At 45.2% G+C, this 14,473-nt stretch overlaps 2 protein-coding genes across 2 annotated transcripts; both read left to right on the forward strand.

Moving 5' to 3' along the window:
* Nucleotides 1-5,286: 5,286 nt before the first annotated feature.
* On the forward strand, nt 5,287-7,353 carry LOC141833266 (ribulose bisphosphate carboxylase/oxygenase activase, chloroplastic-like). The gene is made up of 6 exons (XM_074720666.1): nt 5,287-5,425; nt 5,505-5,809; nt 5,904-6,095; nt 6,183-6,655; nt 6,728-7,009; nt 7,097-7,353. The coding sequence occupies exons 1-6, from the start codon at nt 5,300-5,302 to the stop codon at nt 7,210-7,212; spliced, it is 1,494 nt and encodes a 497-aa protein (XP_074576767.1). The 5' UTR covers nt 5,287-5,299; the 3' UTR covers nt 7,213-7,353.
* A 505-nt stretch (nt 7,354-7,858) lies between these two features.
* Nucleotides 7,859-10,003, forward strand: LOC141833265 (L-type lectin-domain containing receptor kinase IV.1-like). The gene has a single exon (XM_074720665.1). It carries the CDS (start codon nt 7,859-7,861, stop codon nt 9,893-9,895), a length of 2,037 nt encoding a protein of 678 aa, XP_074576766.1. The 3' UTR covers nt 9,896-10,003.
* Nucleotides 10,004-14,473: the final 4,470 nt, after the last annotated feature.

The following is a 14,473-nucleotide window of genomic DNA, read 5'->3' on the forward strand; positions in this document are numbered from 1 at the left end:
TGGTGCGAAAGATACTCCAATAATTGAATCAGTTGTTGGTGCATGCATCCTTCTTCCATTGAATCCGACAGCCAGCCATCTCTCTTTCGAGTTGTCATTTCAACTTTCATGGGAAGGGAAGGGAAGGGAAGGGAAGGGCGAGGCTGGGCGGGGCGGACCTCCATCGACCAGGCGCTGCCAACATGCGCATGCAGGAATTGATGGGGAGTGTTTGAATGCGATGCCAGATCTCAGCACCCGCCCGCTGTCGCTGCTGCGCCTGTCGCTGGTGCTGGCGCTGGCCCTGGCTGTCCTCCTGCATCATATCATCATATCGATCGCGGTGGTGCAGGAGGTAGCAGTAATGTTCAGGCAGATTTAATGGTACTTGCGTATCTATCGCTTGCATTTGTATGCTGCTGGTGATTTTTAAGTTTTACTGCTTCAGGTACGAGACCGTAAACGAGGCATTAGTTAACCTTGGTGTTCTCCCCATGCATCCATGCTTCCACCTTTCTTGGCCTTTTCTTCTCTTACCTTTCTTCTCGTGGTTCCATGTTAACTATTACTCGTTAGGGCACCGATCGATATGGGTGAACAAAACTGTAGCCATGTGTGTGAGCAATTCCTTGGAACATATTTACTTATTTTTTAAACAATAATGTTAAAATATAATTAAATAGTTAACATTTGATAATGGTAGCTAAATATAAAGCCTTAGATCTAAATATCAGGTATTTCACATTTGATGAGCTTCCTTAAATATATATTCAAGTTAGAAGATTTTTTATACTCTGAATGAAATTTGAGATAAAAATAAAAAATCCACCATATTCAATTCGACCCATGCCCACGCGATCCACTATTTGTTGCACTTATAAAGCCCATTTCAGCTTAGTTATTGTTTTCTTTGTTTTTTTCTTTGCTTGATGCCATAATATTATAACATTTTCTACAAGGGAATTTTAATTGTTATTTTCTTTTGAAATGATCGAAAAGTATACAGAGAATTTTAGAAAAAAAAATGCAATTAATATTGTATATATTCACAATGTTTAATTTTCTTATCTATAAATACAATTAGATAATTCTTGATGGCATTTGCAATCATGCTATCAAATCCCTTTCTATTGCACTCCATTTAATTAGCCACCCTTGACCTTCATTTTCTTTATCTCCTATCGCTATCTCATATGGAAATTATATCCTCACTGATGTAGCATAAAATTTCACCGTGTTAATGTGGCAGTAGAAATCCACCTCACAGCAAAGAGGGCGATGACATTAAAGTTTCTCTTCATGATGTAGTTTTTTCCTTGAGACGTAGTCGATTATGTGAGGAATAACACATATATCAAAGGACTCGCAGGGAGTTACTCTGACGAAGTGCCTCCGATCGATGTGTAAGTCATCATGGAGCCCCAAGAAAAGTATAACACAGAGAAATGATAAAAAATGGAGTAAAGTAAATGAGATCGTAGAGAGAATAATGAAGCATATTAGATAGATTATATCGGTTGCAAGCGCTCATCGCCCGCAAGTGCTTGACGGTTGGTGCCAGGGTTGTAAGTGTTTCTGCGAAAGGGGGACGGGGAGGTGAGGGCAGTGGTGCTGATTGATTTATACCTGCCGATTGCAATTTGGACTGGCTGACAGTTTCCCAAATCTGGAGCATGAACGTGGTTCACCAGTTGCAAGTGCTCATCGCCCGCAAGTGCTTGACGGTTGGTGCCAGGGTTGTAAGTGTTTCTGCGAAAGGGGACGGGGAGGTGAGGGCAGTGGTGCTGATTGATTTATACCTGCCGATTGCAATTTGGACTGGCTGGCAGTTTCCCAAATCTGGAGCATGAACGTGGTTCACCAGTTGCAAGCGCTCATCGCCCGCAAGTGCTTGACGGTTGGTGCCAGGGTTGTAAGTGTTTCTGCGAAAGGGGACGGGGAGGTGAGGGCCGTGGTGCTGATTGATTTATACCTGCCGATTGCAATTTGGACTGGCTGGCAGTTTCCCAAATCTGGAGCATGAACGTGGTTCACCAGTTGCAAGCGCTCATCGCCCGCAAGTGCTTGACGGTTGGTGCCAGGGTTGTAAGTGTTTCTGCGAAAGGGGACGGGGAGGTGAGGGCAGTGGTGCTGATTGATTTATACCTGCCGATTGCAATTTGGACTGGCTGGCAGTTTCCCAAATCTGGAGCATGAACGTGGTTCACCAGTTGCAAGCGCTCATCTCCCACAAGTGCTTGACGGTTGGTGCCAGGGTTGTAAGTGTTTCTGCGAAAGGGGACGGGGAGGTGAGGGCAGTGGTGCTAATTGATTTATACCTGCCGATTGCAATTTGGACTGGCTGGCAGTTTCCCAAATCTGGAGCCCTAGCTGCGTGCCTGTTCAAGCATGCAAGGTATTTGAGCGTAATTTATTTTCTTTAGCTCTTCTATGCTAGTTTCTCGCTAGAAAAGCGTATTTTTACGTTTATTTATAACGATGAAGTTGATTTCACTTTTTCATTTGCTTCGAAGTCGTGCTATCAAAGTCTTCGAACTCTTTTTCATCTCTAAGGAAACACTTTTGCATGTTCATGTGAAAGCAATGTTATTTACTTTGTCTATGATGTCTTACTATTGAGGTGCCTTCTGTCTATTTTTTAAAAAAAGGAATACAGGTAGGAAGGACGCATCATCAGCTCAAAACTGCTAGATTTATCAGAAAAATGGCCCCCCCCCCCAGTCTATTGAGGCGCATGGGGACTAAAAATGGCCCCCCCTCAGGAAAAATCCTTGCGCCCCTGATTATATATCAAGAAAGTCCTCTCCTATCTTATAAAAGGAGAGAAATCCAAGGAATACACCTCCGTAAAGGGAGCCATTGTAAACATCATGTTCTTTCGAGTTACGATAACCACTATGTCTCTTGTCATGCTGGGAGGTTGGAATGTCAGCAAGTCGATAGGTTGAGGCATCTGATTGGCTCGACACAATAGCTCAAATTGCCTTGGCCGGTTGGATCAACTCAACAAGTTGGATCATCATCTCGACCGGTCGGATTGGCTCGGCCAATCGGAGACTGATGATATTTGCTTTGAGCAAATCTTGGATATCTGCATTAACCAAGTCTTAAAGCATGTCACATTGTCCTCGCATTGATCAAGTCCGGCCACATGGCCCCTGACATCACTGTATCACAAACAATCCCCTCAAATCTAGTAGAAGGATGTAGTCTGATTGACTATAAAGTTGGTGCATCAGCGACCCCAAAGCCTTAACATCAGGGTCTATGTGGCTGACACACTATCTGTGAAGGAGAAGAGAAAGAGGGAGCAGCTAATTAACGAGCCCCTCAAAGTAGAGAAGGAAGAACTATAATTCATATTAAAAAATGAAATAAAATGCGATCGAACTTTATGGGAAGACGATGACCCAAAGTCTATTGAGATTTAGGGCGACCAAGTCCTAGTTGGAAGAATATGATAAGTCAATCCTCTGAGAGGATGGCGAGCTCAATTTACGACTATGCCGAATCGGGAAAGTAAGTGGCAACTCTGTCTCAAATAGAGAAAATAAATGGTGATTCTATCCTTGACAATGAAATAAATATCGATTTACGATTATATCCGAGTCAGGAGAGTCAGTGACAATCCCATCTCTGACGAAGGAAATCAACAACAATTCAGTTCCTAACAATGGAGATATAAGTACTCAAATCCGTGAGTATATTTGAGTTGAGAGAGTAAGTGGCGACTTCATCCAAGGAGTAAATAAGCGATAATTTTGTCCCTAACAGTAGAGATACATATTCGATCCGCGACTATGTTGGGATTGAGAGAAGTGGCGATCCTGTCCAAGACGAAGAAAATAAGCGACAATATTGTCATTGATAGTGGAGATAAGTATTCAATCCGCGACTATATCTGAGTCTGAAAAGTAAGTGGTGACTCTGTCCTAAACGGAGAGAATAAGCAGCAATTCTGTTCTTGACAGTCAACATAAATACTTGATCTGCGACTATGTTCGAATCAGTGATGACTCCATCCTAGACAAAAAAATAAACGTTGATTCTATCCCTGACAATGAAGATAAGTATTCGATCTGCGATTATGTTCGAGTTGGGAGAGTAAATAACGATTCTATCTTTGATGAAAGAAGATGTTAGAGGCGATCCTATCCTTGATGGGGACTCTATCCCTAAAAGATGAATATACGTTGTAGACGACTGCATCCTTGATAGAGAAATTATTTGGAGGTGATCCCATTTCAGACTAAGGGAATGCTTAATCTGCAACTAAGTCTTGTCGGGAGAAAGATAAATATTTGAAGATCCCAGAATGATCAAAGAAAATAATCACGTAAGCTTAGAATAAATTGACAATTTTTATAAGTCTAGAATTAACAATAGATAATAGGGAAGACTGTTACAGAAAATGAATTGCTTATCTGGAGATGTAAATGTTCGATCCCCATATCGTGAGTTTGAAACAGATAGGCGTGAAGTCATATATACTAAGAATCTTTTGACAAATCTGAGATATCCAAATTCTGACTTCTACCATTTAATTCCCTTCCTAGCTTCAAGGGAAATTAACCAGAATCTAATTTTTGATTGCTCCACGATCAAGTTGCCTTCCCCCTTGCTAGCTGACATGATGAGAGAGTGTGCCAATATTGAACTTCTGCTGTACTATCTGGTGTTCAACTAATTGCAATAGGGTGCCAGTATATCCTTTTCCTGCCCCTTGGCACTTGCAGTGAGAATGATCAAACTCTCTGTTTTCTTCTCCATGGATAAATGGAACTTTCATCTCTCCATTCAGTCTGAGTTTACTTTGTGCAATTAACATCATCACGACACAGATAGCATTGGGTGGGTTTGTTATCAAATTTAAGAGACTGACACTAATGCACAAGTATGTTAGTAAATCTATATTTTTGGAGGTTAACATCTCGGTCACTATTTTATTCTGTTTAGAAAATACACAACAAATTAAATTGAAGGTAGGCCTTTCAGTTTAGCTTGTTTCAGGCGATCGATCGACCAATCGTGTTAGAATTTGAAATTTTTGTTTTCATATCGATACATTGCAGTGATGGAACAAGCAGTGAGCTGACGTGCATGAGAGGCCAGAGAGAAAAAAAAGAGAAGTTCATTAAAGAAAAAATTATAAAATGAAATTCAAGGCAATTAGTTGAATTTTACGAGAAAACGTTGTAAACAGATAAGGAGGGGAAAATGAGCCTCATGCACGCAAAGCCAATCTCAAACTGTGTGGCCGCCAGGGCTCAGCGAGCTACAGCCACACATGCAACGAACGAAGCCGACGCTCCGGGTCCGGATGCTTCACCGATCGATATCTTCGAATTGCCAACGCACCTTTCTTCTTTGCTCTTCTCGAATTCCCGTTTCTGGCATGGCTACGGCAGCAGTGCCCACCGTTGGAGCTGTCAACAGAGTGCCGCCGGTAACAGTCAGCAGTCATCAGCTCTGTGTTCCTGCTCGCTCTGCTTAATTCTAATTAACTCGAATTTTGTTGCTTTTAGCGGAACTCGAATGCATCCCCCAGCTCCGCGTTCTTGGGTAGCAGGTTGAAGTGGAGCACCGCAGGCACGAGCCATGGCAGGATCTCCGGCGGCGGCACCCTCAGGGTCTTGGCAGCGGATCTCGACGAGTCGAAGCAGACGGAGAAGGACCGGTGGGGAGGGCTCTACTACGACACCTCCGACGACCAACAGGACATCACGAGAGGGAAGGGGCTGGTGGACACCCTGTTCCAGGCGCCCATGGGCGACGGCACCCACGTCGCCGTCATGAGCTCCCACGAATACATCAGCCAAGGCCTCCGCCAGTAACATAGCTACCGAATTAAACTTTACTCCTGTTGCAGAGATTTGTTGGGGTTTGTGAATTGATCAGTTACGGTACGTGTCGATGCGTGACAGGTTCGCGTTCGACAACACCATGGGAGGATACTACATCGCCCCTGCCTTCATGGACAAGCTCGTCGTTCACATAGCCAAGAACTTCATGAACTTGCCTAACATTAAGGTTCCTTTGATCTTGGGTATTTGGGGAGGCAAAGGGCAGGGGAAGTCATTCCAATGCGAGCTTGTATTTGCAAAGATGGGAATCAAGTGAGTTTTTTTTTTCCCTTCAATTGAGTCTTTGAAGCGAGTCCAATCAAATTCTGTTTGATGATTAATTGCTGGGTCGATCGGTAGTCCGATCATGATGAGCGCCGGAGAACTGGAAAGCGGCAACGCCGGGGAGCCGGCGAAACTGATACGGCAGCGGTACCGCGAGGCGGCGGACCTCATCAAGAAGGGGAAGATGTGCTGCCTGTTCATCAACGACCTTGACGCCGGCGCGGGGCGGCTGGGCGGCACCACCCAGTACACGGTGAACAACCAGATGGTGAACGCGACGCTGATGAACATCGCCGACAACCCCACCAATGTGCAGCTGCCGGGGATGTACAACAAGCAGGAGAACCCGCGCGTCCCCATCATCGTCACCGGCAACGACTTCTCCACCCTCTACGCGCCGCTCATCCGCGACGGCCGAATGGAGAAGTTCTACTGGGCGCCCACCCGGGAGGATCGCATCGGCGTCTGCACCGGCATCTTCCGCACCGACAACGTGGCCAGGGAAGACATCGTCAAGCTCGTCGACTCCTTCCCTGGCCAATCTATCGGTAAACCAAAAATTCATTTCAAATTCTCCATTGCTGATCACCGCTCACAACTTCCTTCAATACAAAATGCAGACTTCTTCGGTGCAATAAGAGCGAGGGTGTACGACGACGAGGTCAGGAAATGGGTTGCAGAGACCGGAGTGGAAGCCGTGGGGAAGAAGCTGGTGAACTCGCTGGAAGGGCCGCCGACGTTCGACCAGCCGAAGATGACTCTCGACAAGCTCATGGAGTACGGGCAGATGCTGGTGAAGGAGCAGGAGAACGTGAAGAGGGTGCAGCTGGCCGACAAGTACTTGAGCGAGGCCGCGCTCGGAGACGCCAATGAGGACGCCATGAAGACTGGGGAGTTCTACGGTGAGCATGATATCCAATCCCATCCCTTCTTCCTCTCTGCTCGACGAGAAGATTAACGAATCGTGTGCGTATCGCGATCATGCGCAGGGAAAGCGGCTCAGCAGGTGAACATTCCAGTTCCGGAAGGATGCACTGATCCCATTGCCAAAAACTTCGATCCGACAGCCAGGAGCGACGACGGTAGCTGCTTGTACACTGTCTAAATCTTAGTCCTACAGATCTACGCACGAGTATCTATGAAGCTTAATGTTTGAAGTTCGAACAATAAAACGTTTTCGGATCTTCTACTCCAAAACAAAATTGCTGCCTACTGCAATATGCTAAATTTAGAGCTTTTTTTTCTACCTTTTGTTTGACTTTTTCTCTTAATGCCACGCATGAACATGTAGAAAACTTGAAAACTGCAGATTCCTGGCATCTACTCAACTAATCTAGCGGTAGCGTTGACTTCGATTCCTGTTCTAAGAGACAAGGTAGCATGCCCATATCACGTCTCGATACATTATTGAACTGGGAGAGGAGGATATATTTAGTTTAATCTTGTTTTCACGAGCGTGACCAAATCATACAATTAACATTTCATTGACGTATAGTATCTCCTCAGTCGTTGACATTGTGTTTATCATATTGAAAAAAAAAAACCAATAAGAGTGACAACATTATTATACAATGAAAGGATGAACAGTTCAAACCACAAAACCAAGAAAGAGAAGAGCTCAAACTAGTTCTATCCTCTTTAAATTAAGATCACCTGAATTCTATTTAGTGAGATTGAGGCCGTAGAATTAAGGCCTTAATTATGCAGGATGAGCATAAGAAATTGGGGTTAAGATAATTCTTCTGCCAGCTATGAGTCAACTGCGCATGCTTTCCTCCGTCCTCCCCTTCATCGTCGTTGCAGCAGCAACCGCAGCGGCTTCCGCCGATGAGGCCTTCGTCTACAATGGATTCGCAGGGGCAAACCTGAGCCTCAACGGCTTTGCGGAGATCACCGGCGACGGACTCATCAAGCTCACCAACGACACAGAACAAGCCCAAGGACACGCTTTCCACCCGCTTCCTCTCCGTTTCAAGGACTCCGCCACCGGCGCGCCTCGCTCCTTTTCGGCCACCTTCGTGTTCGCCATCGTGCCGCAGCACTCCGATGTGAGCGGTCACGGCATTGCTTTCGCTATCGCTCCGTCCGTCGGTATTCAAGGCTCCATGCCCAGCCAACATCTCGGTCTCTTCAACGTCTCCGACATCGGCAGCCCCAGCAACCACATCGTGGCCGTCGAGCTCGACACCGTCAGGACCGTGGAATTCTACGACATCAACGACAACCACGTCGGGATCGACGTCAACACCTTGGTGTCGGCGAACTCCTCGCCGGTGGCCTACTTCGAATCCGGCGTCCCCAAGAACCTCACGCTGATAAGCGGCGATCCGATGCAGGTGTGGGTCGACTTCGATGGCCGCGACATGCTGCTCCAAGTCGTGGTGGCTCCTCTCTCTGTTTCCAAACCAGAGATTCCCATCGTTTCCTCAAAGATCAATCTTTCCTCCATCGTCTTGGATGAGATGTTCGTGGGCTTCTCTGCCTCCACCGGCGCCGCCACAGGATCCCATTACATTCTCGGATGGAGCTTTAACCTCAACGGAAATGCGCAACCACTCAACATCTCAAAGCTTCCTCCAGTTCCTCGCCCTAGAAGGCAAAAGAAGAAATCCGATGAATCCGATGCCTTGGCGATTAGCCTTCCTCTAGCTACTGTAATCCTCTCATCGATCTGCATACTAGCGATGCTTTTCATCGCTATAAGGAGGAGGAAATTTGCAGAGTTATTAGAGGATTGGGAGCTGGAGTACGGACCGCACAGGTTCTCATACAAAGACTTGTACCGAGCCACCAAAGGCTTCAACGAGGCGAACCTCCTCGGCGCTGGCGGCTTCGGCCGGGTCTACAGAGGCGTGCTGCCGTCGTCAAAGGTCGAGGTCGCGGTGAAGAGGGTCGCCCACGAATCGAAGCAGGGGATTAAGGAGTTCGTCTCGGAGGTCGTGAGCATGGGTAAGCTGAAGCACCGGAACCTGGTGCAGCTCCTGGGCTACTGCCGACGGCAGAGGGAGTTGCTCCTGGTCTACGATTACATGCCCAATGGAAGCCTGGATAAGTTCATCTTCTACAAGGACCGACCGCGGCTGGATTGGTCGCAGAGGTTTCACGTCGTCAAAGGCGTGGCGGCGGGGCTTTATTACTTGCACGATGGATGGGAGCAAGTGGTGATTCACAGGGACATCAAGGCCAGCAACGTGCTGCTCGACGGAGAGTTTAATGGGAAGCTGGGGGACTTTGGGCTCGCGAGGCTGTACGACCACGGGGAAAATCCGCACACCACGCACATCGTGGGGACGTTGGGGTACCTTGCGCCGGAGCTGAGCAAGACGGGGAAGGCGACGAAGGAGACGGACGTGTACGCCTTCGGGGCCTTCTTGCTGGAGGTCGCCTGCGGGAGGAGGCCGCTGGAGGTGAAGGCGTCGGCGGACTCTCCGGGGCTGGTGGAGTTCGCGCTCGAGTGCTGGAAGAAGAAGGCCATTCTGGAGGCGAGGGACGCGGAATTGGGGGAGGAATTGGCGGCGGCGGAGGAGGAGGAGGTGGAGGCCGTGCTCAAGCTCGGGCTGCTCTGCTCGCACCCGGATCCTATGGCCAGGCCGACCATGAAGCAAGTGGTGCAGTTCTTAGAAGGCGACGCTTCCTTGCCGAGCATGTTGCCGGAGGGCTTGATCGACAGTGTGGCCACGCTGAAGTATGACGAGTCCTTCGACGATTTCCTCAAGCTCTATCCGTCCTCTTCCCATGCTGAAGCACTCCTACGGCACTCATCGCCATTTTTTTCTGGCGGTGGCTGAACTATTGCAGATCACCATTAATTGCCAGATTTTGTTAGAATCGCCACTCTGTTTGTAAATTTGCTTCCCCCTCGGTTTCTTTAAGCTTTCAGTGACACTCACTGTGGGATGAACAGGATCTGTATCAATTTTTTAGGAGCTTTCTATAAGATCGAAGATGACATCCACTTCAATGCAATATTCTACAAACCCATTGAACTATTCGAATATTTTGAGGAGAAAATTATAATTTTTGGATGATGAAAAATTACATCTTGTAATTTGGTCTACCAGCAGTCCTGCGGACCTACCTAACTCCTCGGTTCTTCCCTCCACGGACGGCGATTGCACTGAAGACGCCGACCAGGCCCGACAAAGGAATTAAGGACTTAATCTCCACACAGAGGCATCAAGAGCAGTCTCGCCAGCAGACGAGCATGCTGACGCAACGGCGCACAATGTAGAACCTTGCCCGCTGCTCCTTCACCAGCCTCGCGCACCGCCCGGACAACGACCTCGTCACCGGCGTCGCCCTCGACGCCGTGCTCCTCCATCGCGTGCTCGCCGATCGTCTCAGCATCCCTCGCTTCTTGCACGCCTTCCACTCCTCCTCCGTCAACATCTCCTCCATTTCTCGCGCGCCGGCCGGCGCCACCGGAAAGCAAACAGAGGCGATCATTGAAGAATGAGGGAATTAAGAATCGGCTTGAACGAGGCGGTGAAGTGGTGGAGATTGATTGATTGAAGCTGTTATATAGCGCTCGATACAGCTAATTTATTTATTACAAAATTAAAAAAATGCTTTTCTTTTATCAACACAAAAAACATTGTTCACGGTTACATGGTCCTCTCTGTTCGAGATTTTGTTATCTGCCAGTGAAACTGATAAAAAGCAAACAGTTCATCAGAATCCTCTTTTCATCAGCAAACATAGTTCATCAGATCAATGCTCCATATATTGCGACTAAATTATCGTTATCAATAGTCGGCGACGAGTCAATTAATATGCATATCTCAGCCCCTAGCTCCGTCCACCATGTGTCCAATATCTTCTTTATTCCGGCCAAAGTTCTCACGACAAGGCCGATGCCACGAGGGGAGATTCCTCAACTGCCTTGACAGGACAGTTTATTCCCATATCGAGTCAAAAAACACGGCGTTGACTGACCGACTTACGCTGTTCGGGAGAATCATTGAGAAGCAGTTGTTTGACCACGTAAAACTGTGGCCTCGATCGAGCAATGCCTCACAATCTACGACAAATATTAAGAAGGGCATGAAAGGACAAAGTGATCAATTAGTCTGATGCGGCTGCCATGTTACAGAGAAAGCCAGCGTCTTCATGTCAGTCGGCGACGGCCATCAGGAAGCTTAATGAGTTAGTTAGTTCGCTCGCACCTTTCGTTCATTGAAGCCATGTGATTCGGCTGTTAGCGCGCGCGAATGCAACGGACAAATCGTTAGGATCTGTTGAGCTTTTCCTTTTATTCCTTGTTTCAGACAGAGAGCTGAATAATAAACTTGATGGAGCAGCCTGCAGGTGGAGTTGGGGAGAGGGAGAGACATGGCGCCGCTCCGAAAGCCCAATTCTATAGCATGTAAACTTGTTCCAAAAGTCAAAGGCAAATTAACTTCTTCAACCATGCAAGGAAAGTAGTCAAAATCAATTTGATTTCATGTGACTCTTCATCAACAAGGCAAAGTGCACTTATCCTATTAAGTTCAATGCAACTCTTTATGACAAGTCATTAGTATGGAAAAGGCTAAATCCATTTGTCTTAGTGTTTAATAATGTGATGTATTAATTGTAGAAGATTGTAGAAGCATGAGTCTAAGTGTATAAAAAGGGACCTTGTATGATGAACAAATGCACAACAAGAAAGTCTCTTTCATTCTCTCTTCATACTCTCTCACACAAGATTTTCTTACACTCTTGTTTCCTCATCCTAGATCCACCAAATTTCCAACAAATTTGGTATCAGAGCCATATACACCAATGGCTTCGACGAGCTCCCTCCAAGTGCCAAAGTTAACCAAAGACAACTACAGAATGTGGAGTATACAAATGGAGGCTCTATTAGGATCCCTTGATGTATGGGACCTTGTGGAGACCGGCTATACTATAGCCGAAACAAGCGATGGAAATGAGCAAGCTCTTAAGGCGATGAAGAAAAGAGAGAAGAAGGCCTTATTCACTATCTATCAAGGAGTAGATGAAGCTGCTTTTGAGTTGATTGCTTTAGCAACAACATCACAAGAGGCTTGGGAGATATTGAAGACAGCATATGATGGAGTAGATAAAGTAAAGAAGATTCGCCTACAAGCCCTTCGAGCTCAATTTGAAGCACTACAACAAGAGAATTCAGAAACAATTTCTGATTATTTCTCCCGAGTTATCTCCATTGTTCATCAAATGAGACGAAATGGCGAAGACCTAAAAGATGTTCGAGTTGTAGAAAAGGTCTTAAGATCTTTAGACTCGAAGTTTGATTTCATAACTGTGGCGATCGAGGAATCAAAAGATTTGGAGACGATGGCTGTGGAAGAGCTTATGGGATCCCTTCAAGTATATGAACAAAGAATATTGAAGAAAAGTGAAGGAAGAACTTTGGAGCAAGCACTCCAAGCCAAATTATCATTCAAGAAGAATGAATCATACAGAAGAGGTCCTCAACAAGGAAGGTCTTCTACATGGAGAGGAAGAGGTGGTCGTACTTCTAACTTCAATGAGCACACTCAGAATGATGGAAATGAAGATAATAAAAAAGGACATGGATATGGAAGAGGCCGTGGTAGAAGCCGAGGTCAAGGCCGAGGACGAGGTAGAAATACTGGATGGAGGTATGATAAAACTAAATCTCAATGTCGCATTTGCAAGAAATATAGTCATCACTATAATGAATGTTGGTATAACACTAACACTGGAGAAGAAATAGTGAATCTTGCTAATAAGGAGGTGGACAATGAAGGGTCAGTATTGTTGATGGCATGTGATGGGCCAGAATTTATCCAGCCTATTACATGGTTCCTAGACACAGGAGCATCAAACCATATGTGTGGGAAGAAGGAGTTTTTCACAAAGCTCGATGAAAGGCAAATGGGCAACATCACCTTCGAAGACCTCTCACAAAGGCCAATTAAAGGAAAAGGTGATATTATGTTTGAATTGCAAAATGGAAAGAAGGTATGCATCTCAGATGTTTATTATGTTCCTGATATCAAAAATAATCTTTTGAGCATTGGTCAATTATTGGAGAAAGGATATGATATAGAGATGAAGGACTTGGCTCTTAGTGTTCGTGATAAGAGTAATAATCTTATTACTCATGTCACAATGGCCAAGAACAGAATGTTCCCACTGAAATTGAGTATCAATGAAGGGAATTGCTTCAAGGCAAGCACTATGGATAGTTCCATTCTTTGGCATCTTCGATATGGGCATCTGAATTTTGAGGCATTAAAGCTACTTTCAAAACATAACATGGTATTTGGATTGCCAAAGATTGACAGTTCCAACCATCTATGTGAAATATGTGTTGTAGGAAAGCAGCAGAGGAAGCCATTCAAAAAATACAACATAAGGCGAGCATCTTCACAACTTGAGCTTGTGCATTCTGATGTTTGTGGACCCATCAAACCTATCTCTAATGGTGGAAACATGTATTTCTTGACTTTCACTGATGATTATAGTGGAAAAACTTGGGTATATATGTTGAAAGAGAAGAAAGAAGTTTTCACCAAATTTAAGCAATTCAAAATTTTGGTTGAAAAATAAAGTGGATATCATATAAAATGTCTACGAACTGATCGAGGTGGTGAATACACCTCGTTGGAGTTTGACAATTTTTACAGGGAAAATGGTATTCTTCACCAACTCACAATGCCCCAAACACCACAACAAAATGGTGTTTCAGAAAGGAAAAATCAAACTATTCTAAATATGGTTCGATGTATGTTGAAAGAGAAAAATATCCCAAAAGAATTTTGGGGAGATGTTGTTGCTTGTGCTGTATATTTATTGAACATGTTTCCTACTAAAAGAATTGGAGACATCACCCCAGAGGAAGCTTGGAGTTTACATAAACCAAGAGTGGATCATCTTCGTATTTTTGGGAGCGTAGCATTTGCAAAAGTACAAGAAGAGAAGCGGACAAAACTTGAAGACAAAAGTCAGAAGTGTATTCTCTTGGGCTACAATGAGAATGCTAGCGGGTACAAACTGTACAATCTCATAACTCAAAAGCTCGTGGTATCAAGAGATGTGGAATTTGATGAAGAATAAATATGGAATTGCAACAACAACAATAGTGACGACATGAAGCAAATCTCATTTAAAGAAGAGAAAGACAAACAAGGAGAGAGTGAAAAGTATCATCACCCCAACATGTTGGTACTTAATCAGAAAATGATGATCCAAACAGTGCGATTGTGAAAAGAATGAGGAGCATCCAAGACATATATGACTCCAGTCGAGTGATTGATACTGATGTTGATTTTAACAACTTATGTCTATTTGCATGATATAATCCTATAACTTATGAAGAAGCCTCCCAAGATGCAAAATGGAGAAAAGCAATGGAAGAAGAGATTCATACTATA

This window comes from Curcuma longa, chromosome 8 (genome assembly GCF_044706935.1).
Source record: "Curcuma longa cultivar G26 ecotype Majalengka, Jawa Barat chromosome 8, ITB_CL_G26_1.1, whole genome shotgun sequence".
In the NCBI taxonomy this organism is placed as follows: domain Eukaryota; kingdom Viridiplantae; phylum Streptophyta; class Magnoliopsida; order Zingiberales; family Zingiberaceae; genus Curcuma; species Curcuma longa.

Bases quoted from the DNA above. Each gene is read 5' to 3' on its own strand.
- LOC141833266 (XM_074720666.1), top strand. From the start codon at position 5,300: ATGCTTCACCGATCGATATCTTCGAATTGCCAACGCACCTTTCTTCTT. The intron at 5,426-5,504 runs GTAACAGTCAGC...TGTTGCTTTTAG, and splicing joins CTGTCAACAGAGTGCCGCCG to CGGAACTCGAATGCATCCCC. The intron at 6,656-6,727 runs GTAAACCAAAAA...TACAAAATGCAG, and splicing joins CTTCCCTGGCCAATCTATCG to ACTTCTTCGGTGCAATAAGA.
- LOC141833265 (XM_074720665.1), top strand. From the start codon at position 7,859: ATGAGTCAACTGCGCATGCTTTCCTCCGTCCTCCCCTTCATCGTCGTT.